The 24,154-nt window shown below is 41.4% G+C and overlaps 1 protein-coding gene across 1 annotated transcript in view; it reads left to right on the top strand.

The window, feature by feature from the left end:
* Nucleotides 1-578: 578 nt before the first annotated feature.
* LOC104158002 (GRAM domain-containing protein 4-like) overlaps nucleotides 579-24,154 on the top strand; it is a gene marked incomplete at its 3' end in the record, with an annotated part of 40,237 nt that continues 16,661 nt past the window's right edge. The window contains exons 1-2 of the mRNA XM_009695557.1: nucleotides 579-785; nucleotides 9,550-9,670. Coding sequence (XP_009693859.1) covers nucleotides 624-785; nucleotides 9,550-9,670 — 283 coding nt within the window. The remainder of the gene's footprint in view (nucleotides 786-9,549; nucleotides 9,671-24,154) is intronic.

Genomic DNA, 24,154 nt, shown 5'->3' with positions numbered 1-24,154 from the left:
TCAACAATCTCTGTTTTTTGGTGGGATCTTCTGCATGGATCTGTCTGGTGACTTTCTTCAATAAACCCTTGGTACTTTCTGTTTTCTTAGCCTGACGCAGTAGGGAGATATGATAGCCTCCTTACTTTTTTGCTTCAGTTTTTCTGGGAACTTAAAGATTGATGGTGAAGCTTGGTGGATTTTCATGTCTTTGATTAGATGCATGAGCAAGTTGAGGAATGTGGACTTAAAAGCTAAACTTTTTTTTTGTTTCAAGTAACCTGTTAGGATCTGACTTCCTAATCTTTTTTTTGGAGTGTAGGTTGTTAGCTTGTGCCCATTGTGACTTGCTTTAAAAATAGCCATGAAAAAGAAGTCATAATAGTGTGGGAAGATGGTAAATCATCAACTACTGAAAACCAAACCATGCATCTGTTACGCTGTGGAAAAAATGCCTGTTAAAAAGCTAAGCTGCAGCATGTTTTTCCTCCGGTGGCAGGAAAGCCCTTGAAAGATGGTTAGAAGTGATTAGAAAGTGTGTATTTAGGTTTATTGCAAGCTCTCTAAAGTACTCTTCATGTCTTGTTTCTTGCAGAGACTCCAACCGTCATGTTAAGGTAAAGCAGAAAAGTGCAGTGCTGAACATGCTAAAGAAGTTGGACAAAATAAGGTTCAGAGGTCACAAGAGAGATGAGTTCCTTGATTTAGCAGAGTCTCCAAATGCTTCAGACACTGAATGTGGAGATGAAATCCCGGTGAAAATACCTCGAACATCAACTCGAGACAATGAAGAGCTGAGAGACCCTGTAAGTACTTGCTTTAAGTATTGTTATATTATGTTACGTAGTTGTCAGGCAGAAGAATAACAGAAATTAATAATTCTTTGTCCCAGTATTTTGGATTTGCCATTTGAAGATTTGTGGACTAGGAAGTAAGCTTCCAGTAATAGGCTTCCATTTTGTGGAAAGATCAATTAATTTCATAGTATTAGGGTTTCCTGTTTCTACTATTGATTTTAGATGTTGCAGGTTGACAGGTTTGTTAACCTTGGATGTGCTTCTGAATGCCATCTGGTTTTTTATTTGTTTTGTTGAATTACTAATGAACACATCTGAAGGAAAGATTTAATTTCTGAGGAGCTCAGATCTGCTCAAGTGGCACAGGCCAGGACTCTAGCAATAAGACTTCTGGTGGCTTCATTGGAGATAGAAGGTCACACCACCTTGTTCTTCACTGCAGTGTTGTATCCAGTAATGCTTCCATGCTATAGAGCTGGTTTAAACCTATGCAGGAGGTGAGCAAGACTCTTCAGGTGCTAAAACTTTTTGGTGCTTGTAAGAAAAAGCACCCAAACAGACCTACCTTTTTAAAAGACACTGTTTCAGGAAAAGTTAAATATAAGTTAAAAGTAAAGTTAAAATAAGTTAAAAGTTAAAAGTAAAATAATCCTGCTTTAACTGTTAAAAATGGCTGTGGATCCCTAAGCTTGGAGTGCTACAATCTAAACAAAAATTTTTCCATTTAACTGTATTCTAGAATGTGACTTGGAAGTCAGAATTTGTAGCACCCCATTCGGAAACTCACCGTGCAGTTTTTATCCCCAAAATGTGGTCAGGCTGTAGTCTGAAAGCTCATTTCTGGAAGCATAGAGCTTGTGCACTGCAAGTGTTAAACTAAAAGACTTCAAACTGTATATGCTTAAGCATCTCTTTTGGGATTAGCAGCTTGTATCCTGTTGCGTAGCTATTAGGTTTTTTAAATTTAAGTGGGCTTGTATGGTATCACATACAGTCCTGCTTATATGGAGCTCTTTTGCCAGATTTTTTTGTTATATGTTCATGGAACAAATAAGTGGTAATGACAGAGCATTATTTGGTCACAAAAAGTCTGTCATATGCAAGTACTCAAGGTCCTCGGATAAGGAAGTCTGTTGAATACCTTTTCTTTGCTCTTACTCTACCGAAGACATCTGTCATTTAAGATGTACATATTGTGTATACCGGGACTAATCTGCACTGCTGCCTTTCCAAAATGGTATTTTCTCAGTTTTTTGTAGGTAAATACTGGCTTATTTTCATTAAATTTAAGGCATTATATTTATGTTTGGGGAGCAAGGGATACCCTTTGTATCTAATCAGAATTATTTGAATGGCAGAGCTAGAGGCTACAGGAGGATGTGTCTTAAACCCTAGATACTGTTTTCTGTATTTCTTTAGAGGATATTAGCTCCAGGATGGTATGGCTGAGGGAATAGCAAGGTAAACCTACAGTTTTGACTAGTTATAAAGCATCACAGTTACACATCTGTGGTGATGGTCTCTGTTTTCTCAAATTGTTGAGCTCTTTGTGCTGAGAAGGTAATTTGAAGAGAAACGCTTTGCTTTCTGGCTGACTATGTAGTGTTAAGTAGGCTGTCATGATCTAAGTCCTTGGGATACAATTGAGTATAGTCCTTTACAAACAGGGAGAAAGGGAGATGGGAAAGCAGTAACAGCGTCAGAACTTCTTGTTTTACCCTGCTCCTGATGTTTGGGAGCTCCAAACCCAGTGTGATGCTGGAACAGCCAAAAAGCAGCAGCTGCGTTAGATACAAGCAAAATAAGCAAACTTGTATGATGAAAGAGGTCTGATGTATAAGGGGTAAATTTCAGATGGGAAGTTTGGGGGATTAGCACTTGCCCTCACAGACATCTGCCCACTAAGCGCTGCTGCCCAGCCATAAGATGAAGGGAGAAGAAATAATCCTCTGTGCTGCAGAGGTGCCAGGAATAAATAAAGTAATGCTTGTTTATTTAAGTCAATATTAAAATAATGGCTGAGGTCATGTGAACAGGGTGATTCTGAATTATGTCTCTGTTTCTCATTGAGATCATATGGTTGAATTGTGCCTGAATTGTTTTTAATTAAGTGACTAAAACTCAAATCTTAAATTGCTTATACAGGGTAGTTTTCTTTTATAGACTCTGTAAGCACCTTAGTATATTTTTATTACACTGATCATGAGGATACTAAGTCTTGTTGGTTTCTTCCTGTTTAATACCTTTGGAGAACTGTTGAAAGCATACAAAAGTCAGTGCAAGTCTTGTGCATAAATTGAAATTAGGCTGCATGTCTTTTTAGACAGATGTGAGCTGTACTGTGCTTCCGCTTCTGTTGCTTCACTGTTTCTATTAAAATCTGAGTACTGAACTCATGGTTTTGAAAGAGCAAGGTGGGTGGCTTGGAACTGAGCATAAGCATGCAAAATTTGAGTCCTGGTCCCCTTATCTGCATCTTCAATATGTAGATGTCTCTGACTCCACTGTCAGCCATTCCTTTGACAAAGGCTTCATCTCTGCCCCCCTCTACTACTTCCCCCCCTCCCCCAGTCTGGTGTATTAATCATTACGGAGCCATTAAAGAAAGATCTCTGTCTGTTAGAACAGTACAGCACCGTCATGAAGGAGAAGCCCTTCTGTACTGTGCCTCAAGGGTATGTAGTGCACTTAGAATTGTGCACATTAGGTGCCTCTTCTTTATGGATGTGTCTGAACTTGACAAGCGTATGCGAAAACTTGCCACAAATGGAGGTTTTAGAGTAAAAAACCTTATCATAAAAGCTTGTGATTGCAGAGCACTGACAATCTGCAAAGAAGAGCATCCTCTGTTGCACACCTCCAACAATTGAGGGGAATGTTCGGTCCCAGGCCACAGACACAGCAGTGGGGCTTCGTCCCAGCGCTTCACATGTCTTGCTGAAGTGGCATGTGCAGAATTTACATGCCATGGAAGGACAGAAAGGGTGGCCAGATGAGGTCACCTTATATTCTTTATCTTAAAACTGTGAGCTTTACCTACTTAGTTCAGTAATAAACATCCTAACTTGTGTTTGGGTAAATCACACAGCTGGCTCCTGGTAGGAGGGCCCTGGGGTTGGAAGGATTTGTTATTTTTCTTTGAATTCTCTGCAGTGGTTTCTAAGACCTTTTGTTCAAAAGGTGTCTCAGTCTTAATTTGAACTAGTTTGGTCCCAACTTACAGGCTGGCTGCTTCTATGGGTACTTTTCCTCTTCTCATTTAAGTGCCCTGACTACTCGGTGTGTCTTGGATAGCAGGTACTTTCTTGCGTCTCTGTGGGTACTTGGACATTGTGATCAGATCATTGCCAAGACAGCTGTGTTGGTTAAGAAATTAACTCTTTGCTGAGCATCTGTTTCAGTTCCCAAATGACTTCCCAGGTTTCTTCCTCCCTTCCCTCTTTACCATAGGTGGTTGGCTGGTTTTATTAAAGCAAGGACATTCAGCACTGTATGCAGCGATGTTATTTCTGCATTGTTTTGTAAAAACACCACAATCACAAAACAGGTAGAGGGGGTAACCTGGTTCATTCCTACTTCCTAATAGTGAACGTGTTAGCTTTTGTCTTCTTGTGACATTGGGAATTCAGGTAATGTTGCTTGCTTGGTAATTAAAGTCCCCTTTATTCAGTGCCATCATGGTTTCCTATTCTGTAGATGCAGCATGGGTTCCTTCCTGCTAGATCACAATTCGGCACCTAAAAAAGGTTTAAAACATTGCTCCAGCAACTTGATTTGCTAAGGTGCCAATGTTCAGGGAGGGAGGACTGTGCCCTGAAAAATCATAGCTCATCCTTGTATTTGCCAATTCCGGCTTGATTTGCCTCGTTTTAACTTCTGTCTTGTTGTTTTGTGCTATATATGAATTTATGTACTCTTAATGTGACAAATGTCCCATTTTTATAAAAGGGGAAAAAACGTTCAGTACTATGTACAGGTATATGAATGAACTTGATGCAGAGGAGGATCATGTCCCCTTCGGCAGAGGGAGGAAAGAACAAATTTGTGTTTAAACCTGTGGAGGTTCTGCGCTAACCTGGCAGTGAGAATTGCAAGTTGAAGTGCTCTTGTACCTGACGTATTGTACTGAAAGCAGTCTAATCTACTTATGCAAGTTCCCTGCCAGTGTGCTAGGATTAAATCTGAGTTATTGCGGTACAGAAAACATTAATTTAATTACTGTTTCAGTACAGTTTCGCTTTTCCTGAAACATGTCAATTAAAACCTTAAATGCTTCTGCATCGGTCACCTCATTTACAATGATTGAAAGGTATAAAACGTGATGCTTGGAAGGTATAAAGCATGATGCAAACATTACAATTAAGATATTAAAGTCTCTAAACCTGGCTAGCACTAGATTTTTTTAAATGTATGTAAAATATAACTTTATTTTAGGAGCTTGCCAATATGGGTATGCTGCCAAGAATAGCTGCTAAGGATTATCTATTCATGCAGATGCTTTCATTCTTGAGCAGTGTTGTTGGGTTGTCCCTTTCCTTACAGCAGGTAAAGGCAGCAGCCACAGGGAACCCTTCTGTAATTTGAAGTAAGAAAATGCACGAGTGTCAGTTGAGAAACTCTAGAGAGGTCATAGCCTCCAGACAAGCTCTGTAGTTTGTTGTATTACTGAAGACTTTTTTTTCTTCTTCCTCCTCCTTTGCTGCTCGAGTGCAAGTTAAAATTTTGTATTTTAAACTACCTCTCCCCTGTGTCATGTGCTGACCACCGCTGGGCCCAGAGGAGTGACTTGGGCGGACGGTTGTGCCCCTGGGCTTGGCATGCTGTGTCCTCGCTGCCCCCCATCCTCTGTGTTTGAGACCTGCTCCTCTCTAAGTTGATTACAAACTTGGAAATGAGACCAGTGTTTTCTTAGATATTCCTAGAGAAAAATCATCTGCATACGATGTTGTGCAAGTAAAATAAAAGGAGAGAGTTGGCCAGTTACGTTTCAGTGTGATGCTGAAGATGTGCTATGCTGTGGATGGAGAGGACAGATCCAGATCTGCTCAGTTAAGAAGTGACTGAGACCTTTTCTGTGGCTGTACAGCGACAGTAGCATTGGTGCTCAGCACACAGAACAAAATCGCAGGATGAAGGGGGTTTGGGGAGGGAAGGCAGAGAACTCTCAGGTTGGGAGGTACTGTAATGAAAAGCCTGAACTTCAGATGACGTGAAAAACACATTTATGGGGAGATGTGCTTTTCAGATCCGGAGCTGGATGTGGCTTGGAGCAGCAACTCTGAACTCTTGATAGTGGGTTAGAGGCAATCTGTCGTCATCAGAAATCTTCCTTTAACCTCTCTGTCTCTGACTCCATGCTCAACTCTGGCATTTTGCTGGCTTCCTAGGCACCGGCAAGCCTTGTGCACAGTCTTCACTAAGTAATAGTGATTGCCAACATTTTAAGAGGGCTCCTGTGTCAAATACTGTCAAAGCTAGACCAGCAGAAGGAAAAACAGAAATCTGTGGAAACCTCCAAGGCTTTTGCTGTGAGTCAGAAGCAAGAAAGGGCATCTGTACAGCACAGTGTAGTTAATCCAGCCTGACTCCCATCACTAGCCTACAGAGGCAGCAGAAAGGAGAAACCTTTACCCAGTTAACGCTGGAATTAGTACAAGATAATTTTTTGTTAACTTGTGAGTTGAGTGAGTTGTGCTAACTTCAGAGGTACTTTGTGAATTCAGAGGCAGGCAGTTGACCTCCAGCAAATGTATTGACCTTATTTCTTATCTTTTTAGCCCATTGACACCTCTTGATAGAACGAGGAGTGTTGGTGTTGGGTGAAAAAAATTCTGGGACAAAAGAATCATCTGCTTAAATGTCTCCTATATCCCTGTCCTGGACATGCTCAGTTTTCTGAATGCTTCTAAATTGTATTCATTAATACATTATGTTGTAACTGATTTTGGAAATTGGGTGCTTAATTTTCCACCAAACTTATATCACCATGTATCTTACTGCTCTGGTTAAACCGTTTTATTATTATGTGATAATTACGTGATCTTGCTCCTAGTATTCTTAGCAAACAGCCTTATGTTTTACGTTAGTGGATTTTTTTATCTCCTTTTTTGTCTGACTTAGAAGGTCATTGTAACCTTTTGTGGTTAGTTTAATGATGTGTTCCTCCTGATTTTTTTAACCCATCAACTGATGTCAGACTTCTTGGATCCAATGCTTTAGCAGATACAAACATTTGGAAACTTTCAGAATGAGCCCTGTTAACTCGTATCACTGTGCTGTGCACCTCTTGCTTTTAAAGCCCAGGTATCCTGGGCTTTAATCAATGACTTAACATCTCTGGAGAAGCAAAAGCGGAGATGGTTTGATAGGTGGATTTCTGAAATGTAGCTCATCTCTGGGTGAAATACCTTGAGTATCTTCAGTGAAGATGAAAACTTGAATATGCTTAGATGTTTGCTAGCCTCTTTCTTCATCCTCTCCTCCCTCCCTTCAGTCTCTGTGCTCCCATCCCTGCTGCAGCACGTGGGGTTGGGGACCGGGGACTGGTTGGGCAGGAGCCAGGTGCTGTCTAAGCACTGGGCTGATGTGCAGAGCCCGGGCACATTCCTGATGAGTACAGCACCTTACTCTTTGACCTGTACTTGATTTTATTTATTTATCTATTTATTTATTTTCTAGCAGTGCCACTGTTTCTTTAGACAGCTTCATATGGACTCCTGTGTGCTGGGAGCAGAGATTGTCCCTTTGTACCAGATGTGGATATACAATACAGAAAGCCATGCTTTAACGCCTGGGCAGCAGCAATCTATATTTTAATAACGCTTTTCTTGTGCCTGCGTGTAGATGTGTTGTAAGGGTGCTACTGTTCGACGTCAGCCACACCATCCTCCTTGGGGCTCTCCAAGTGTCTGGCAAGAGATAACACTAAATCTTGCAGTGTAAATAAATACGACCCAGCTCTATAGATAAGAAATCAAGACAGAGGTTAATTGCCATCTGAAAACAGGCAGCTGTAACTCTTCGGCAGTGGCTGGAGCAGTTGCACATGGCATGTCTTGCTGCACCTCTCTGGCTAAAGGCAGGTGTGAACGGGAGATGTGGAGCTCGGGGAGGAGGATGCTGTGCTGCAGCTCCCCGTCTGAGGACGGCCCTGGGCTCTGGCTGTCTCTGCTATGGCGTGGTTTGTGCCGGCTCCAAAATGGGAAGCAGCCCAGGGCTGCTGCTGAGCTATCAGCTTCTGCTCCTCATTGGGGCCAGCAGCGTTGGCAGAGTGCTGCGTGGGGGTGTGTTGCTTTTGGGACTGAAATAGCATCTCTGCTTGGCACTGTGTTGAGCAAACCCAGGTGGGGAGTTGGTGCCAGGTAAATGCCGTGCAGTAAATGCTTACAGAGTGCTAATTTGCCTGTATAGACAAATTCTGAGGCTTAAACTCAGCATCTGTTCAGCACAAGCAAGAAAACAGATGTTTAATAGGTATCTCCGCACTGTTTTATCTTAAAGGTGCAAATCATTCCCAACAGTAAGAGTACTTTGCTGTCAGTGAGCTTTCTGCACATGTTTCCTAAAATATAGAAAACGTGTTTTAATTAACTCTGTTTTAGATTAGTTGAGTTTATATATGTGTGTAATTAAGCTGTCATGGTTAAATGTATGCAAGCTGACTTTTGAAAACAATACAGTTCCTGGATCTTTACAGGGCTCAAACAAGGGAAGGGGTGGGGGAATGGTTAGGATAGGTAAGTAAATCCCTTTTTGTCTTGAGATCATTTCTTAGATGTAGGCTTCTGTAATCGAGCACTTTGATTTTGAGTATAAGCCATTGGAGAAGCTCCTGTAATTCTCATTGACGGACTTTTTGAACCTGGTGGGCACTACCCGCAGTGCCTGAAGAGCCATTACCCAGGAGATGCCCTCACCCACCCTTGCCCTGCCATCTGAAAACGCCCACCTTATGAGAGAAGGATGGCATCACCTGCCTTCTGCTGTGTGGGCTTGGTGTTTTTCTGTGCCCACTTTGTGGAGGTGGTGGTTGTCACTGCTCTTCCTAACTAATCAAATTGCTCTTTAATTACTGCCTTCTGTGGTATTTCCAGTGGCGAGTTCGTTCGAGGGATGCTGGTAAATCTGTGGAGACACATAATCTCCTGACTCCCACCTCTCCTGGCCTGCCAGGATCAGCTTTTGGGCACCAGCCACGTCCTTCAGCAGTAACTGGGCTGTGCTGGAGGTGGGAGAGCGGGGGACCCTTTCCTTGCAGAGAAGCCGTGGTCTTCAGAGTTACACGTTCCATAAATAGATATTAAAATACACAATATGTGTTTTCTAATAGCTCAGTAAACATCTAGAAAAGTATTACTTCTGCTAGCTTCATGATTTTATATGTAAAGTATGTTGCATTGACTGTTCATTTAATGGGAAAAGGAGGGGGATAGTATAAATATGCCTTTTAAATCAGCAGAAGAAAGGCTAAATGATGATGCAGCAGAACCAGTAAAGGGTGGGGGAAATATCTTTCTTTTGTGTAACTCCCTGAGATCCACAGAAGTGCATTCTGTAAACTCACATGGGAGAGATACTGTGCATTTGATTAGCTTTCACTCATTTATTTTGGTAATTGAATGCTGAATAAGAGGCATGCAGAGGTGTTGATACTTGCCACTTTCTCACGTGGCCCTTTCTTTACTGTCCCAGAAGTAAGTTGATGTATTTAAGTTACAAAAAAAAAAAAAAAAAAGTGCCTCTGAGCTGTCAGTGTGTTCTGGCTTTCTTATAGGCTGGTCCAGGGACCATCATCATGGCTTCAGGAGTCCAGGATTTTAACAGAACGGAGTCTGACAGACTGAATGAGATCAAAGGTCACCTGGAAATAACCTTACTGGAAAAACACTTTTTACGTAAGTATAAAATTAATGCTCTGTGGAAATGAATGGCTTAAGCCTGCTGAAACAAGGTTTCTCTAAACTGCAAAAGTCAGCATCAGAATTTTGAGGTGTGCTGATGTGCGGATAGCACATGGACTGACACTTCCCTAGGAGGAACTTAAGAGCATTCCCAGGGTTTCTGGGTCACTTGGATATTTTTTTTTTCCTCATTGCATTCCTCGCAACATACCTCACTACATGACAAAAGCTGCTTATTGAAGTCTTAATGTTGACATCTGCAGGTTATCTTAGAATTAACTCAACTCTCATGTGGTTGTAATAGGTATTTTTTGTCTAGTAGTAATTGTAAGAAGAGATTTCTGAAGGGATGACCAATGCATTTCCTTGGCAGCTGTTTCATCAAGTAATACGTCTTAAAATGCATGTCTCTTAAGAGTATATGAATTACTGGTAAGTGGTGTAAGAAATACAGATAAGAGTATTTGTAGATTTCCAGTGTTACTTGTTTGCATTTATGTGTACATATATGTGTGTGTGTATATATGAGACAAAATTGTCATTCATGTAAGAATGTACCTGTAAGACTTCTGGGATTTTTATCTCAGCAGGTCTGAACTGCTGACTTGTAAGACAGGATAGTTAAAACCACAAAATGGAAGACAAGCATTCCTCTAACTTGATGGAACTAGAGATCTCTGTAATAAATCAATGAGAATTCTTACTCGATTGCTTCCCAGAATGGTCATTTTAATGGAGTATTTTTGAAATTCAGACTATGAGGGTTGTTTTTATGTGTTCAAAGCTTGCCAGATATTTCCTAAGGGATAGAAATAACAAGGCTATAGATTCTATTCCATTTCTGGATTATAATCTAACAACAAGACTTGTATTTTATCTTCAGCATATTCTCAAGGATTTTGAATTAATTTTCCGTGACTTATTTATCATTTGTCAATATTTCTTTGATATTTTTTCCCCCATGTGTATGAGAGGAAGGCCTGATAAAGGAGACTGGGCAAGAATTTATAGCAAGCTGCTGTCAACTTCTGCTGGTATCTGAAGAGATACTGTGATTGGAATATCAAGCAAAAACTGAAAGCTCTGACTTTCTGTGTTGGTTTCAGTGATTTATTTGAATTCTTGTTTAACTCTGCAGTATAGAGTTACCATGTACTACTTACATCCCCAAAGACATATTGCTTAAGCTCCTGTTACCAAATTGTTTTTTAAAATAGATGGGACATTTGTGATTTCCTGATGTAATCTGATTTGTAACAGAAACAGTAGGACTTCTGGTTTGAACTAGGACATGATTTTTGCTATAAAAACATGATAGCGTTCCCAAACACTTCCATGACTGGTGAATCCATTCTCAGTCCTTAGTATGTGCTTACAGTAACTCTGTGGGGCACACATTTTTGTGAATATTTGTGAATATTTTTAGTCTTCAGGTTCTTGCTGTAGTTTGAAAACCTGATCAACTATGTTACCACTTCTAGCTGAATCTTTTTCTGTTGCACAGACCTTTGTAGCAAACTCCAAGGTAAAGAGTAATGAAGCTCACCCTTTCATGTAAACTTTGAGTAGATGGTTGGAGGTTCAGGCCAATGGAGTAGTTCAGCTGGGTGGCATGGGTCAGTCCTGGGTGTCTCCAGCCCCTACTTGTAGGTCAAGAGCTCTTCACCAAAGCCTGAGGCTTGCTGTAGCTGCAATTACAGAGTTGTCCTGGCAAGTTGGTTGGAACTCTACGTAAAAACAAGAGAAAGAATGATAAACTGGTAGAGAAAGAAGCGCAGTACAATTTATTCCTTGTTTCCCTAGACAGCATTCAAAATTTTGGGTTGAAATATGTAACTATGTTTGTCAGTTGGAGTGAAGTAGGAGTTCACTTTTTGGATATGGTTCCTGTATTCTTCTATTTTCTTCCTCCTCTTTGAGTTAATGTTTTGTGTTTTTTAAATAACGAATGCTTCGTTATTTCTTTTCTTCCCAAAAGTCAACTGACGGTGAGCAGAAAAATGTTCTTGAAATGTGCAGTTTGTTTACTTTAATTTGCCCTAGGAAGAAAGCCTGATCATTATTTTTTAAAAATCCTATTTCTGCAGTAGGTGTTTTTTAAGAAGGCTAGTCACTCAACTGTATTTGCTTACTATTTTTAATTATGGAATTCCTTAAGGACACCTTGCTGTAATTGTATTTTTCAGTAGACCGTTTGCCACTTCCTCTTACTCCATTTCCTCCAGCTAGATGTGCAAGATTCAAAGCAACTGCTAGTATGTGGGGGAAACATTTAAAGTTCCATGGATTTGCTTTTTAATGTGTTGAGTTTGTAATCGTTACCAGCCTGATCCTGACTTTATTTTTGCCTCTTCTATACCTCTTACTTGTATGTTATTAGCCAGAAGGTTTAAGGAGAGATTTCCTCCCAGCTGTACATTATGTATAATGATAATGTACACATACGCAACACGGCTCCAAGTCAATGCGGGTGTGTAGTTGCAGGTGCCCGGCTAAAGGGAGAGCAAACTGCTAGCCTTCTCTAAACTCCATTCAGCCATTAGTAGGCACAAGTAAAAGGTGCAGTTTGGCTGAGTAGTTCTTTTGGTGAAACACATCCCGAACCTAACTGTAGCCCCTACAAGCTGCAGAGGAAATCTGGAGCAAATAGTTACTGGAGACAAACAGTTGTCTGTAAAGGGAAAAATATCCTCATCTAAGATGCCAGATGAATCTCTTCCTTAGCAAAGAGATAATCTAAACATCCAGAGGAGTGAAAATGAAGAGGAATTGCTTAGCATGTTGCATAGCTGTAAATGCAAATAAAATATGACTGGAAATGTGAGAGGTTTAAGCTGCAGACTGATAGGAGGATGAGGCACGTGGAGGAAGGGATCTTGGATAATAACATCTTAAGCCAGGGAGGGATCACCTGACTCTTCCAGCCAACAGGGCTAAAGTTGCTTTTCCTGTCTGTGCAGGAATGGTCTTAATCTCTGTGATCTAATGGCTTCTTCTGAGCCTTATTACAGGAATGCTGAAAACGTGCGTGTTGGGTCTGGCAAGGCTGCCGTATCGGGGTGGGTTCCTGCGGAACAAGGCTTCAGCATGTGCTGAACCAGAACTGCAAAGAGGTTCGTCTGCTGGACCTCCGAATGCATGTGGATGGAAAAACCTTTGTCTTGGAGCTGTCACTATCAGAATCACCCATTTCTAAAGGACTTTGTGTATTACTATAACCTCGTTTTTAACACACATGAACACTGCCTTGGTGCTAGCTGAGGGTTCAGGTTGGGAAGGCAACTACTGAACTGGGGCAGCTGGATTGATCTGCTAAGGTTAGCAGTGGTTTTAGTGCTTCCGTTTCAAAACCTACTTGTAGCTAAACAAGAAATAAAGCCATGTTTGCTTGCAATTTTAAGACAAAACAATAGGCAGTATCTTTCTGAGTTTATACCTCATTGGAGGTAAACGTTCTGCTTTTCTTCCCGTTACTTACTTGCCCTGCCTGCTTATGGGAAGCAGTTTTGCAGATATAAGCACTCTGGTCCTGGTGCTACAAGGTGCTTTGTAAGCACATGTGTGTCCTGTGGTTTACACGAAGTATTAGCTAATTCTTATTCAAGGATGTTCAAGCCTTTTGCAATGCTAATTTTAGCATCTCAGGGAAGAGGAATTAGTGGTAGCAGCAGCTAAGACTAAACAAACCAGGTGACTCTTAGAGAAGAGGGTTAGTCATGAACTGGTAAATCGAAGAAACACTGTGTGAGGATGAAGAGCTTTAAGATGAAGTAAAGTCCTCTCCCACATGGGTTTTCCATTCCACTCTGTACAGCAGGCTGTGGCAGGAATCTCTAGGGGCTTACAAAACTGCTGATTTTGGTTATGATTTTTGTACATTACAAAAGAAGTCAGGATTATGCTGCTTTGCCATTGAAATTTCTACTCCCACAGACTCTTCGTTCTTGTGTGCCTTTTAAAACCGTGTACATGACTTAACTCCACAGTGTTTTCTCTGGCTTCTGCTTTTTGATATAAATGACCTGATGATTCTTTGTAAGAACAGCGACCTAGCGGAATACAGACCTCATGAAATTACAGCTCTAGAAAACCATATGTGATCCTTGGGCAGATCTGGGATGTTAGAAGGTGGTAAACCTTAGGGGTGAAGTGTGTGCGGTGGTTGTGACCAGCAAAAGACCTGTACCAGGAAGCCCTGTTCTGTACAGGAATGCTAATACCTCCTCGAACAGCCACAGTAATTGTATGCAACAAATTGACTATGAAGCTGAGTCAGAGTCCAATTACCAACTGTGTCGGAACACCCTTGGTGTAATTTCTCCTGATGTGAGGGTCAAACACCTGCTGCAGTAGCAGAGCTAGAGAAGAGCAGAGGAATAGTTTCACTGTCTTGGGTTTGCTGTCTTCTTACTGACCTGGCAGCCTGTAGTCACCTTTAGTTGAGAAATCTTTGAAGCAGAATAAACACTTGATTTAGGTAGCAGGTGAAGACCCTGGTAAGAGTAAGTAACTGCTGTGTATATCTGAGGCACCCAAATACCAGATGTGGGCCATAGTAGTCATTCCTTGCCGGATGGTCAACCCTGGCCAAGGGATCCTGATGCTGCAGCCTGGGCTCCTAAATAAAGTGTGCTGATGCCAGTGAGCACAGAGACTGCTGTGACAGTGGAGCTTACCCTGGGCTTCTCCCACCCTTTACTCCTTCCCCTAAACCCTCCTTTCTTTCAGCTTAAAATCCTGGACTCCCAAACTCTAACAGGGTGTTCCTGGGAGATCTGCACGCGTCTTTTGAGCTTGAGGAGTTCCCCTGATAAGGACTGTGGTTTGCATATGATGACTAGTGAGGGAATCTTCTTCAATGTTTTCCATGGGCACCCAGAGAAGCCACAGTAAAAAGACATGAGTCCAGGCTTTGCTGCAGAGCTGTCTGTTCACCAGAGATGCTCTTGCTTGCTTTGTATGAGAAAATTTTTTAAGTTTTTCTAGGTCTGACTTCTAACTAAGAGACTTCTCAAAAACTACAGAAAATTTCCTGAGATACAGGAGAGGTTTTGCTTATACCCAGAGATGCTTATGTAATGCACCATTGTCATGGTTTAACCCCAACCAGCAACGAAGTACCACGCAACAACTAACTCACTCCTCCTCCACCCTCCTGGTGGGATGGGGAGGAGAATCGGAAAAGGATAAAACCTGTGGGTTGAGACAAGAACAGTTTAATAATTGAAATAAAATGTGATAATAACAATGGTAATAATAGTGGTTGTAAGGAAAAGGAAGGTCTCAAAGAGAGAGAGAGGAATAAACCCAAGAAAAGACAAGTGATGCACAATACAATTGCTCGCCGCCCGCTGACTGATGCCCAGCCTGTCCCCGAGCAGTGATCGGCTCCTCCCGGCCAACTCCCCCCAGTTTCTATACTGGCCATGACGCTCCATGGTATGGAGCACCAACTCCCCCCAGTTTCTATACTGGCCATGACGCTCTATGGTATGGAATATCCCTTGGGCTAGGTCAGGTCAACTGTCCTGGTTGTGCTCCTTCCCAGCTTCTTGTGCCCCTCCTCGCTGGCAGAGCACGGGAAACTGAAAAGTCCTTGACTTGGGGTAAGCACTACTTAGCAACAACTGAACCATCAGTGTCTTATCAACATTGTTCTCATACTAAATCAAAAACACACTGTACCAGCTACTAGGAAGAAAATTAACTCTATCCCAGCTGAAACTCATGTATATTGAGTTCATATCTAGCCTTCCTGGAGAAAACACCCTCCAAAACTCTGGTTTCATTTTCCTGGAGACATTGTTGGAGGAGGCAGTTGTGAGCAGGTTAGAGCACTTGCCTGGTGTTTAAAGAGGCCTCAGTACAGACAAAGGAGGATTCAGACCTCCATTTCTCGTATGTGAAGACTCTGCTCTGACTGATGGAGGATGAGTTGTGCTCTTGATCACTCTCAACTTGTCTTCCAAGAGCACAAGTTTCCCGAGACCAGGGGAGAGGGAAAGGCTGTGACTCCAGCCCTGCATAGCAGCAGGCTGGAGTCCTGGGCTGGTCCCTATTCCAGGCCTGGCTTGGGCAATCTGCCCTCATCACTAGGCAGGGCATGTGAGTGGTAGTGGTGTGAGGATGCCGGGACACTGGAGGGCCCAACCCAGGAGAATCACCTGCCGTCATGTTGCCTTGTCCTGGGACTGATTAACCAAAATGCAGGACGGCTGACAGAGATGTATGGTTTTAGCTCCTTCACTGGCTCAAACAGATGCTGCCTATGCATTGCATTTTGTAGGTGGGGTGTGCTCTTGCATCTGCCTTTTTTTTTTTTTTTTTTTTTTTTTTTTGGGTGCCCAGCTTGGCTTCATGAATTGTGGAGTCAGTGTAAAAGCTCAGGCAGGGCAGTGGTCAGCATTACTGTGCCTGTCCCTTTTGTATAACCGGGATGGAGATTTTGGGAGCCCCATGTGGAACCTGCCCTTCCCTGCTCAGCTTAGTAACATAAAAGCTTTGGAAGAGCTTGCTGCTGTTCCCAAGCCAGACGTTGAAATGTTTATAGCCTGTTTCACTTCTGCCAAAAACATGGAGTGAAAGCAGTTCCTGTAATAATGACAAAATTTTTGCAATTCCCTTCATTTTAGATGGATTCTGCAACTCTTCTGGCATTTTTAGTCTCTGAAATTTCTGAAAATTCATAAAGCAGCAATGTTTTTCATGAATTCTAAACTGGCAAAAGTATATCTAGCAATAGAAAAGTTCCCACTTGATGTTTTGAGAGGGGGATCTGTCTCAGTAAGCTATTGATTTTGAAGATAATGTGGATATTTTCAGGAAGCTTCATTTAAAATCCTTCCATAATACAGTGGAAATGATCCTGTGTCTGTTATAACACAATAAAACTCCACTGAAAACACTGTATGTAAATGTAAAGTTACTAATTGGTTGTTAGCATAACTATTTTGTACACACCATAGTAATGACATTTTAATTCTTTCTAACCTCACCCACTTGAAGTGGGACGTAACAGGAATGGTGAGAGGAGACTAGACCAGTTTGGATAGAGGAAGATGATCGTGTCGAATATGATGTGCTTTGTAAATCAGTCTCCCTCATCACGTCAAGTAGAAGAACGCTTCACCTGAAACTCTGCTGTTGGGGTGAGGAAAATAGTACCAGGGCAATGTTAATTGCAGTGAGCAGCAGGATGATGGTTCAGACTCAGCCTTCCCTCCGCTGCTCCTGGATCAGGGTTGGCTCATTTCCTATCCACGTAGAGAGAGCCCACACTGCTCCCTGCCCTGTAGGCGTATGCAGAGAGGCTCAGAAGCTGTTCTTGTTGCAAGTAGTGGAGCAGGAGCTCTGCCTGGAAAGAGCAGAGAGGCACAGCAGAATGATGGGAACAAAAAAGGCAAAGAGAGGGATTGTTTAACAGCCAAACAGGGATTATTTAACTGCCGAACCTGTGTTAGGGGTCCTGTAAGGCAAACTGGCATGACTGTTTCCGAATACGACATGTCACTTCTTCGTTTTGGTGTATGCAAGTAAACCAGACTGAGCTGGAGAAAGGTTGTAGTGAAAATGTGGGTTTTATATTTAGCAGTTTCATTTCTCCATTCTACCAAAATACCTATATAAAACGGAGTAGGGAGGATATGCACTCAATAAATGTAGCTCATCTTTAATGTTTTTGTCTGCTTTTTTGGCTTTTTATGACACCAATATTCCTGTTAGAAAACCTTTTTTCCCCCTTTTTTCTGTATGAAAGACTGGGGCAAATGAGCAAGAGGACTGACCACAAGGGAAAACCATTAAATTGACAAAGCAAGGTGTTCTCAAATGCAAAAAAAATGAAATCGTTCTTCCTTCAGTTTTCCTTCCTTGCTGGCTTGTTTTTGGTGTTTCTCTGCACCCCCTCCCCGCTTCAATCTGATTAGCATTTGGATGTCTTACTTTTTGTCTCCATCCATAGACTGATTGGGTTAAAAAAAATCTTTGTATGTCTTTAGCATTGTTTTCTTGATCAGCTGAAGATAAAGCAGTTCAGGATGAGTCTCTTGGAACAATAGGAAAAGAAGTTTTTGAGAAAGGGGGAATGGGAGTTCATTGAGGATTAGTTGCATAGCGTAATGTGTGGACAATGCATTTTTGATCCCTGTATAGTAGTAGATCGTGTGAGGTGTTGAATTTGAGGTGGTGGTTTGGTTGTTTTGATTTTTTTTTTCACATTTACTCTTGATTTTACTTTTTCCATAGGGGCGTTTCTTTGCTCACCTAGGAGTTCTCACCACTGAATAAATAAGCTGTTGAATGATACAAAAAATGTGACAGAAGTTCACTCTTGCTGTGGGGAATTTCACTGTGACACTAACTGCTAAAGGTTATGGAGGCGAATCAGGGCTCATAGAAGGTTCTGTTCCTTCTAAGTACTTTCACTGGCACCTTCAACTGCACTCTTAGAAAGAGGAAACTGTATCACAATGTATTGGGAATAGTTTTTGTGTAATACTCTCTGTGATGCTGTAACATTGGCTGCTGTTACACTCCTTAGCTCCGTGCAGCATGCCTGGCAGAGGAGGCCCCTGCACTGCAGATAGGTGGTGGTTCAGAGGGTGCTGCCACAAGTCCCGCTTTTTGTGCCCATGGAAGCGTACCTCTTCTTGACCATCACCTAGTGGGGTGCTGGGCTCGGTAACCCTTTCATTTCACTTGAGGTAGCTGCTAAATGTTCATATATGACACTTAGCCTTCTCAGTGTTGCTTCACAAAATAGCTATGGCGAGCTAAAGAGAAAAAAAATTAAATTGTCTTTGTGCCTGAGTTGTCATAAGAACCACCTCTGAGTCAGACAAAGTCGGGGAGTTTCTGCCTTCGGTTTAATAGGACCTCCCCTTAATCTACTTCTTTTTTAAAACTAAATGGTGTAATATGGAATCCACATAAAACATAGTTACCAAAACAGATTCTGAGGAAGCACTTGGCAAAAGAGAGATCAGTGATGCTGAAACCTATCATTATGTCTCACCAAGTTAACTTGTCGCTTTTCTGAATTAAAGGGAATAGAAAAATAAAAATCTAGAGTAGGAACATTGGCTGGCTTTAGTCTGTTGGTGTAAAAGGATTGCTGGACTTAAAATAATGTGGATTCCTACAGTTTCAGCAAAGAATGTGAGGACAGTGTCCTGAAAAACACAGCATGAAGAATTCTTGCTTAAAATTTAGTCAGTTTACAGTGTTGTACTGAATCATCTTGGTAATAGTATCTGATGTTGTTATAGTAGGAAGGAATTTCTAAAACTGTGATCAGATAACGCCACAATTGGGCTGCATCTCCCACCCTCTTCCCACTGTTGCTGCTGTCTGTCTGCTGAGGTGGTTCTCCAGCCCACTCGTTGTCCAGCTCTGGAAAAGCTATGAAGAGCAAGAAGGGTGATACCTGTTTTGGAAGCGACCACCTAACCACAAAATAAAGGAAGGGTTAGACAGTCAACCTGGAGTTTGGGGCTTGAGAAAGGAGGTTTTTAGGTTCTTCCCTCTTAAAATACTAAGAGTAGTCGTCCTAAGCAGGTGAGCTTTGTGCTTCCCAAGTGAAATATAGAAGTCCAAGCATGAAAGAGGACATGAACTTAAGAGGTGACTTAAAGAAGAAAGGAGAGCTAATAAAGTGGAGCTGCTAAAGCAATGGCTTAGGCAAGTCCTTTTCTTTCCCAAGCATCTGGTATGCAAAGAAGTAGAATGTCTTGGAATGTCTTTCAGTGTCTGGGATCAAAGGCTCATGTTTTATCGGAAGTCTTTTGGATAGGTTTGTGGTAAGTCTTTGGTAGTCTCTGTGGTTCTGAAGTCACTGGTGTAAAGGAGAGTCAAGCCGAGATTAGAAGAAGAACAGGTAACAAATAGTACACTATTAAGGTGTATCTGGTTATAGCTATGAATTGTGAACTTGTCTCCAGAGGAGTATATGAATTGCAAAAAAATTGTAAACAGGAAAGAAAACAGGTTAGGGATTTCTGTTGTGGGTCCTTCCTCCATTGCTGCTTGTTGGTGAGACAGTGTTCTTTGTATGTCTTTGCTTTATCACAAGTATTGGAGCTGTTCCATGTCTTTCACAGCACTGCCATTTTCTGCTGGTGTTTAAGATAAAGACTAAAAGCTTTTCAGTGTCCATGATGACAAAAATAGACATGTTTACAGACTCCTAACATCTTGTTAGTGTCATATAGTTGGTTTACTTGGGACAAAGTTAAAATACTAGTTTGCTGTAGGAGTTGGGAGTCCGGCAAGGGTAGAATCTGCCTGCGCTGGAGTAAAGTCCCAATGTCTAGGTCCATCAGCGAGGCTGGTGAGACCCAGTTTGGCGGTATGTGTTTGGGATTTAGTGTGTTTAGTACCAATTAAACAACATACTTGAACTCTGGTAATGTTCAAAGGGTTGTAGGGAGATTTGCCATAATTAACATAGACGTAGAAGGGTTATTTCTGTCTTGTTAAGTACTGGTGTTTCCCCATGTAAATATGACAGGGTGCACATACACTTTTTGACGTTTCTTGTTTTTAACTTGGTCTCCTTAGATTTAACACTAAACTGATTTGGTAGCTAAAAACAGTGATCTGCAGTCTCTAACTATGCTCTGAAAGAAATTTTTGGTCACTTTGTCCCAGAGCGGGATTTTGCAGCGTACCTGTAGGCCTACGAAGGAATGCTATTATGTAAAATAGCTACTAGGAGACTCCCTAATCCACCTTCAATCCCCGCATTAAGGGAAACATCCGCTTTGCTGCACATGCAGTATTGAATTAGAAATCCAACCTGGGGCCACAGCTTTCCAGCCTGATGTATCATCCTCCTTTTCTAAATACAACTCAGATTCTATTCAGTCTCACCTGAACTAAATACTTTGGTATTTAAGAGCTTTTTATGAAAACATTTCTTACAAACTTGTTTATTCTGAGGAGAAAACTGAATTTTTGTAGTTGCTTTAGCGGCTGATGCCATACAATGATGCAAGGAAACACTTGGTATCTTGTCTTTTAGCAATTACATGATATAGAACTAAACTTTTTGAAATGTTAAATCTTTAAATTTAAATGGTCAAATCTGTAGAGTTCAGGTGCGACAGTTACGTTACACCTAATAGAGGATAAAATGCTGTAGAAAAACTGAAATGCATAGATTTTTTTGGTAACCTGAGAGATGCATCGCTGATGATGGTCTTTCCTATGAAGCCAGTTCTCCTAGGCTTAACAGTGTGGTAACATGCAGGTTAATGTAGTTGAAATACTATTGTTGCCTTGTCTCTCAGACTTCTAAAGCTCATTTTTAAAAGTGCAATAGCATCTAGATATTGTCCTGCTTTTCTACACAAGTTGACTTTGCTAGAGAGATTTTAAAGCGGTTTTTCAGGGTCACACTTGCTGTTGCGACCTAAAGGGTTACTCAGCCAGAAGACATATAGAAATTGTGACTGTGGGTTGGTAGGATTCTGTAATATGCAAGGACATGGAGACCTTTTACTCTAAATTTCTCTACTTTATTACAGATTGCCACAAATACTACAGAAATCACCACTAGCAACTATACCTATAATTCATAAAGCAAATATTTATATGAATGCAAAAAAAAAATTTATAAAGCTGTTACAAATTATTGGCAGCTATCAATAGTATGGCAGCAACCAAATAGGTGTATACTATTACAAGTTACTACAAACTTATTACTAGTGAAGCAAACTTATCAATAATATAGCAGCAGATGTAATTATGATAGACTACTTATATGCACATATACATATGTTTATAATAATACTAGTACCAAGCTTATTGGACAGATCTCAGGATGGGCTGAACCATCCCAGAGGAGAAGACAAACCAAACCCTCCCCAGCAACGGTCCAAGATCTCTTAGAAAGTTTGTGCAGAGAGTTCAGCCTATTTAGGGAAGGAAAAATAAGTGCAGCATGGGAAGTTCTCAGAGAGAAGCTTCATTTTGGGTAAAAATTAAGTCATTTTTATATCATAGAGAAATAAGGAGGTCTAGGACACCGGCACTTCAGCAGCCAATAGGTGCTGTTAATATATATTTTTTCACCCGGAATAACCAATAGATATTGATGTTTTCTGCTCTCTGGGGACAATTTTTATTTTTCCAGACTCTTTTCTTATTCTTGCAGATAGAAGATTCAGTGACAGTTACCAATTCTTACTTTCTCAGGATGTTTTCCCCTTTTTCCAGACTGTTCTTCACCTTTTCAGATGCTAAGTTGCTGTTACAGTTTCTTGTTTTTATGCTTATCAGTGGTATCTCAGGATGTCTCTGGTTTCTAGGTACCCAACTGTGTACTTCAGAGAGGCCAGCTGCACTTCTCAAGGATGCTTCTGGTTCCCAGGCCTAGTTCCCAGGCTGGCAGGCATTTTCTCTGACAGGATTTCAGCAGACATTTTCTTCTTTTAGTAATTTTCCCCTTTCTGGCTGAGTCGCCTTTATGGCTGCTCACATCACCTGCATGTCCAGTTAAGACATGCACTGAGCCTCTTCTTTATATTTTAGGGTTTCTTGCCTAGCAGGACATAGGGAGCTGTGTTTGATATGCCTGGAAGGGAAATTACGGAAGCTGATTACTCTTGGAACTGAACCTTGACCTTTTGTGTTTTACCCTTTTTTGTGTGTGTGTGGAGGGGGGAGGATGTTTGAATTTTGACTGTCTGAAGATGAAATCCAAGGAGCACTGCGTTCTCTGTCAAGGAGGGTACTCCTCTGCAAAGCTCAGTAGTTGGATACCATGGTGAAATGTTCCTACGGGTTCTTCTCAGGGGTCGGTGACCTCTGCTTTTTGTACCCAACTTCACTCATTCTGCAGGAGGACCCCTCAGGGGTGGACAAATATCCTCTGAAAGTTCAGTTGAACTTGGCCAAATTGTAGATTATTTCAGGGGAGAGAGCAAAGAAGAACTTGTCCATTCTGCCCCCCTGCCCCGTGGTTTCTGTTCCTTAGCAAACTTTAGAGTAGTTAACTAACCAAACACGGAGGTTTTACAATGCTAGACTACACGGCTGCCAAAGCAGGAACAAATACTGCTTTAAAGAGTTGGGCCAGAGCAGTCGTAGTGGGTTGGATTTGAATTGCAGTCGTGTATGTCAAAGTTAGGAAATGCTATGAAATGTGAAGCTGTGACAATCCTTAATGACGGGAAACTGAAATTTTTTGTTTTCTTTTATAGGAATTCTGCCTTATTCATTGTGTACTCTTTAATTCTGCCTCTTTCCATAAAGAATCTCTGGCACTGCTTGTCCTCTTAGTGGTCAAGTTCCTGGGGATTTTGTTTTGGTTTTAGGAGAACAAGATGTAATGCAATCAGAACAACTGGAGTTAAGGAAGCTGGAAGATCTGAGTAGACTTTCAAGGGCATTGAGGTTAATTTATACTACTTGTGGTTTTCTTATGTACACACAATGCATAGTCACTTCCTCTTTAAAAAAAAAAGAGTGCTTAATGAAGGCTTTTTTCCCTTTAATGGTCTTGAGAAGATAACTTTCCTATCCAGCTTTGGAACTTTTTGTGATATCTTCATGATGTTGCACAAGCTGTGGTGCACTCAAAGTGCAACAGATGTTTCCCCTCAGCTGTGTGCGTGCTCTTGTTCTGGAACAGGGCGAGCCCTTGAAAGTAGGGTAAGCTAATTATAAATGTCGTTTTCTTGTTGGATTTAAAATTCTGTAATTAGGAACAGCTCCATGTATAGGTATGCCCTTATGTCCATATCTTTCCATTTATTTACAGGAAAGACAATACCTGCTGCAATAGTGAAAGTTCCCTACCCTACCCTTGGGAATAAATTTCAGTTTTAGTTGCTGGAGGATAACTTGGATTCTGTGCTCCAGCTCTTCTTTCCAGGGTCACTAACAAAGCAGCTGTGGGGAGATGACAGCACTTCTTTCTGTTTGTTGGAATTCAACCTGTAACCTCATGGTGGAAACCATCATGTTGTCCTCTTGATTCGTATATCTTTTTCCCATCTCTCCTATTTCTGTGCTCTAAACCTCTTAGTGCTGTGGGAATACGTATAATCTACCACCACCTAACTTGCACAGCGGATAAAATGATCAGAGATAACTGCACAAGGGCTTCCTGCAGAGGAGGGAGAGTTTGTCAGTTCCTCTGAACATTTGCACTAGGGCTTCAGATCTTCTCAAGATGCATAATGATTGGAGTCAGAGAGGCTCAGATACTAAAATTATCTGATTATCAGAGATTTACAAGGTAATATGTGAAAAGAAACAGAAGAGGTTGCTGGAGGGTATAACATAATATACAAATCTTGTAAAACGACATAAAGCCTGAACCCCTGTGTCTGTGGTGATAGTGGAATTAGCAAGTATTTTCTGTTCTGGTTTGCTGTAAGCTTGAAATATGCCTACTATTCTAGTATTTATTGTCGAGACTGAGCTTAAAAACCAGCCTGGAGACCAAAATGTAGAGTAACTTTTTTTTGTTTA

Source organism: Cariama cristata, unplaced genomic scaffold, assembly GCF_000690535.1.
Source record: "Cariama cristata isolate BGI_N322 unplaced genomic scaffold, ASM69053v1 scaffold7242, whole genome shotgun sequence".
Classification (NCBI taxonomy): domain Eukaryota; kingdom Metazoa; phylum Chordata; class Aves; order Cariamiformes; family Cariamidae; genus Cariama; species Cariama cristata.
The sequence above is the reverse complement of the archived record's forward strand: the minus strand, read 5'-3'. Positions and strand labels throughout refer to the sequence as shown.